Source organism: Dioscorea cayenensis, chromosome 8 (genome assembly GCF_009730915.1).
Source record: "Dioscorea cayenensis subsp. rotundata cultivar TDr96_F1 chromosome 8, TDr96_F1_v2_PseudoChromosome.rev07_lg8_w22 25.fasta, whole genome shotgun sequence".
Taxonomy (NCBI): Eukaryota; Viridiplantae; Streptophyta; class Magnoliopsida; order Dioscoreales; family Dioscoreaceae; genus Dioscorea; species Dioscorea cayenensis.
In genome coordinates, this window is record NC_052478.1 from 21,713,982 (window position 1) to 21,719,262 (window position 5,281).

At 31.0% G+C, this 5,281-nt stretch overlaps 1 protein-coding gene across 1 annotated transcript; it reads right to left on the reverse strand.

Moving 5' to 3' along the window:
* Positions 1–1,834: 1,834 nt before the first annotated feature.
* On the reverse strand, positions 1,835–4,347 carry LOC120266586 (CASP-like protein 5C1). The gene is made up of 3 exons (XM_039274226.1): positions 3,991–4,347; positions 2,270–2,402; positions 1,835–2,183 (listed from the first exon to the last, which is right to left on the reverse strand). Exons 1-3 carry the CDS (start codon positions 4,119–4,121, stop codon positions 1,989–1,991), a joined length of 459 nt encoding a protein of 152 aa, XP_039130160.1. The 5' UTR covers positions 4,122–4,347; the 3' UTR covers positions 1,835–1,988.
* Between the last annotated feature and the right edge of the window lie 934 nt (positions 4,348–5,281).

Genomic DNA, 5,281 nt, shown 5'->3' on the forward strand with positions numbered 1-5,281 from the left:
ATCAAGTGGATGGCTTTGCTTGCATAATGTGAAAGACTTAAAAAGAGACAAAAGCCATTGTGTTTAACTTAATAATAATAATTGTGAAGGCCAAGCTGGCTTGTTTGGTTGACTGGTGACAATGATGATTTTGGGGAAACAATAGCAATGTGTTCATGTGATTTTTCTTTTAGTATGTTTGCTTGAATTTGTTAGTATGTTTAATATTTTGATGGGGGGAACAGAACAAAATTGGTTTGTTAGATTAGGGTTTTTTGTTTGGAATAATGGACAGGGACCATGTTTGAGATCAGAATTTTTAGTTGGATGGGATTTTGTTTTGTTTGTTTGTTGGGTTTTGTTTTTGTGGTTTAGAATGAATTCATTCATTCAATCATGGAATTTTCAGACATATTTTAGACAAAGGCATCTGTTTTTGTAGGGGTGATGCATTTAATTGTTAAGCGTGTATGTTTAACTAGTGTTTTGTACTTGTTTAATTATGATCTCCTCCTTCTTCTTCTTGTTTTTTTTATTTAATTTTAAAAAAATAATGTTAATATTTTTCAAATGAAAATAAATCAAAAGGGGTGTGTATGTGTATTTGGTCACTATTTAAAGACAAGTCTTATAAAATAATTGTTAGGGCTAGTTATGATATACATGTCAAAATATTAAGTGATTAATGAATAATATATTTAGAAAATGAATATGACTGATATGGAAAATATTAAAATGGATATTAGACGCTACTAGAAAGAATCAATTAAAGAAATAATTTATCTGAAATAGATTGGGAATAAGAGAAATGTCATTAATTATTGATAAGTTGAAAAAAATTGATTAAAATGATAGAAACTTGCTTTTAGATGATCAATAAATACCTCCATACGGTAAAAACTCATGGTCATAAAAGAGAAAGAAGCAGACTTAGAAAACATATGACAAAAACATTATAAATATTTGAACTTGATTTATCTACTATTTTAGTTCTTGATAAATTATCAAACAATGTAGAAGGGAATAATTCATGTAACTTACCCTTAATAATTTTTGCCTAACAACTTGTTGTGTGTATACATACATATGTAGTTAATCAAAGTGGATTAATTTGTAATGATAACTTGGTTTTTTAAATAAATGTTTATTTTGGTACTTACAACTAAAATACCGAAATTATACTTGAAAAAAAAATCCATTTAAACATGAGGATTTTCTAAGAAAAAGTTAAAGGCGTTAATATTCTCTATTATTGATAATATATAGTTATATAAATTAATTAATTGAATATTTATATAAAAAAAAGGAAATGGTAGATAATTTATTATAATTTTCAACTAAATTTCTTAGGGTGTGGTTAAACAAATTAAAAAAATACCCTTTAATAAAATTTCTCCATTCATATGACCATGCAACCAAGTGCATTTCTCAATAAGTCAATATATCCAAAACTTTTATTTTTCTTATTTTTATTTTAAAATTTGAGAATAGCATCAAAAGGTTTTATTTTATATAGCTTATAAATAAGCAATTATTAATCAAATAAAAAGTAGAAAAAAATATTCATATAAAAGAATAAGATTTGAGAATAGCATCAAAAGGTTTTATTTTATGATTAAGTTTCCTTTAGAACTAATTTTTGAGGCTAATAATAGAGCCCAATCTCACTTTATAGATTAGAGCAGAACAAATGCCTGTCCATTTAGTCATTGCTTGTCTGAGAACTTTATGTGTAGGTTTAGACATTCAAACCAAGAAGATAATAAGATAAGTTTAGCATCTTAACATGCCTCTATACTTGTCACTAGATACCTATCCAACATTTTATTTACTTATTTTTAGCTGAAATAACACATAATATAACCATCGAAATGAAGTAACAGAGATCGAAAATACGGAGTTTGAAGAATGGACTTACATATATACATGTACACATATATGAAGTTTAAAGCTATGCCAATCAAAATTTCTACAAAATAGAATATAGCCGAAACTAGATCGAATAGCGATTACCAGGAAGCCACAAGCCATAGGTTGAAAAGAGATGAAGCAGCAGTTAGAAACCAGGATAAAAAAGCCATTGCTGCGGATAGTTGGTATCGGCCGCAGAACTTGGCAGGGCAGTAGGATCCGTCAAAGTGAACCAGAAGATCGACAACGCTCGCAGTTGAACAGGCGGCGGCGAGCGAAAGTATTGACAATACCTGCCAAATTGTTCCGAAAGGATTTTATTTCAAGTGATGAGAGATATTTCAAGTGTTTTAATGAGAACATGGCAGTAGATACATACCCAATCACCTACAACTACAATCACCATGACACCGGGTAATCGGAGTGGGCACCCAGCTATGATCGAATATACATCTATGATTGCAAGTGTCGCGCTCCATGGAATCACCAGACCCATAATTGTTACTAGAAAGCTGTCGAAAAATACATGTAGGTTTAAGAAAAAGATTTTTGAGAAAACTAGACAAGTTTATGAAGCACTAGAGGTTGGTTTCAATTAAACCGATGATACAACTCAAGGGACTCTAACTTTAAGTAGAAACAATTGTTACAGGGAATTTATTCTTTATGGAGAACAATGTTGGTGTTATCTAGGAAAGCGATGAGTTTGTCTATGACAGAACTTGAGAGGACCATGCTCAAAACTTTTGGAAAATAAAAAAGATTTATTTGTTTCAGTCATGGGATTCAACTGTTTTCTTGAGTAAGAATTAAATGGGCAATTCAAAAACCAGAAGATATTGATATTGATTTGAGGATGAGTAACTAAAACTGAGAGTGATATGTAAAGATGCATCTTCATTATTATGCATGTTGCAGGGAACAAAAAAATTGAGAGCAATGTTTTGTTCCCACTTTATCAATGGCATCCTTAAGAAGGCCATGAAATGCCAAGTTATCAAGAATTGTGAATCTGAATCTTTTTGGACCACATCCATAAGAATTTAGGGACAGTTTACCTAATCAGAGTCATAGGCTAAACAAATTAACAATGCCTTCTTTCTTCGAACAAGAAAACGGCCTATATTTGCCTGTAATTGAGATCAAGCATAGTTCCAAAATGTTATTATTTCTTTCTTTTCCATTATTTTACTTTCCTCTCATGATCTCTTTTCAATTCCTACAAATATATGTGAAACAGGGATCCTTTTTCAATACTCTTATTTTCATTTCACAGGACAACATTTAAGCTTCTAATTTACTTAGAGAAATTTCAAGTGATTCAATTCACACACAAAATCCACAAAGATGTGACTTTGAGACATGGATGGATTAGATTAAATCTAAAATACATAAATCAAAACAAGATATTGAGAAAGAACACACAAAAATCCACATGAACAAATCAGAACAACAATGGAATAAAGTGATATTTGGAGATATGGATCATTAGGTTAGCTCTAAAGGAACACTTATTAAAACAAGAGCAAGAGAAAGAGAGTAAACTCAATTAGCTCATATTCTCACTATATGAAGTGAATAAATCCACAGAAATATTCATAAGAACAATTGAGAACACACTGATGAAAAAAAGTGATTTTGAGACATGGGTGGAATAGCTTAGCTAGCTCTAAAAGACAATAACCAAAACTCATAACTTATCATCTATAAACAAAAAAGACCCAAAATTTCATAACAAATGTCAAGTGAATAAATGCATACAAAGACCCAAAACAACAATCAAGAACAAACTAATGGAAAAGGTGTGATTTTGATACAAGGATGAATTAAATTAAGTGTAAAAACCAATAGAGTGAACTCAATCAACTCATAACTACACATCAAACTTAAAACTATTCAAAGAACCACAAAATAAAGAAAAAATTTATGCCTAAAAGACCTAAAATTTCTTGTTAAATTTCAAGTGAATGAATCCACACAAAGACCCAGAAGAACAATTCAGAACAAATCAATACAAAGGTGTGATTTTGAGACTAGGATGAATTAGGTTTAACTCTAAAACAAAACAGTAAACAAAGAAAGAAGAGAAGGGTAGGGTACCAGAAAGCAGTATAGCTATAGAACTCTACACCAACAGACATGAAGAGCAAGGAAGCGGAGGAGAAGAGGGCCTGGCCAAGCCTCAACGAGAGGCTCGCCGTAGTTCCGACGGCGCCCGGCGTCTCATCCATCGATCTCGAACGGCAAAGCGAAGCAGCAGCTCGAGATGATGATCAAAAGCATGAGATTGAAGACCTGAATCCCAATCTCTCATCTTAATCCCATGTATAGATGATAAAATTCCCAAAAATTCCCTCTTTTTCACTTCTCCAAATCGAATCGAATCGAATCGAAGTCGAGATCGAGAGAGAGGAGGAGAACGGGAGGAATCTCTCGCGGTTTCAGAGCGCTCTTTGGATGGATGGAAGCTGAGAGACGGAAGCCAACTTTTTTAAATAAATAAATAATTAATTAATTAATTAATTAATTAATTTTATGAAACTAGTGGACACGTGGCAGGAGATGGAGGATAGTAAGTGAAGTATTGAAGGTGGTTTCGTTTCCGGTAGTTGGGAAACGATGATTTAGTATTAACAAACCTTTATTAAAGTGAGTAAATTACTATAATAATAATAACAATTAATATAGTAATAGATGGAGGGTTTAAGTGTAATACTTACATCTTAAAATAATAATAATAATAAAAAAAAAAACCAAATCCTCTAGTTTTTGTGTACTTACGTCTTAATGTACTTACCTCTTAAAAAAATAAAATAAAATAAACAAATTAAATGGTCTTTATTTTTATTTTTTTAATTTTGAATTCACTCAACTTTAAAAAATTATAATTTAGTTTCACGAACATATACGGTTAACAGCGATCATACTATGTGATATATATATATATTTTAGAGTTAGTATTTGAGCCCTCGTGTGATTAATATAATAATAGTAAATATTTGGGTGTCAATTTATAATAAAAATTAAGAATATGAATTTAAATTATAATTTTTTAAATCTAAGTAACTAACATAAAAAAATAAAAGGTCATTTAAGTTGTTTACATTAAAAAAAAAAAAAAACACCTTAAAAGCATTCTTTGCATGAGTGATAAATAATGCTTCAAAAGCTGAGTGATTGCTAAACAATTTTAAACTTTTCCAAGGGGTAATAAATAAAATCTCCACGCTCTATACATTTATAGATAGGGAGGGAGGAATCTCCGGTACTCCCATTGAAGGAGGACCATTACTTTGAAATAGTGGGCCCCAAATGGGCCCACAAGCTGACGGTTTTGGTGGGCCATGTCCTTGTTATAGTTAGGCCCATTAATGAAAAAGCCTGAAATGGA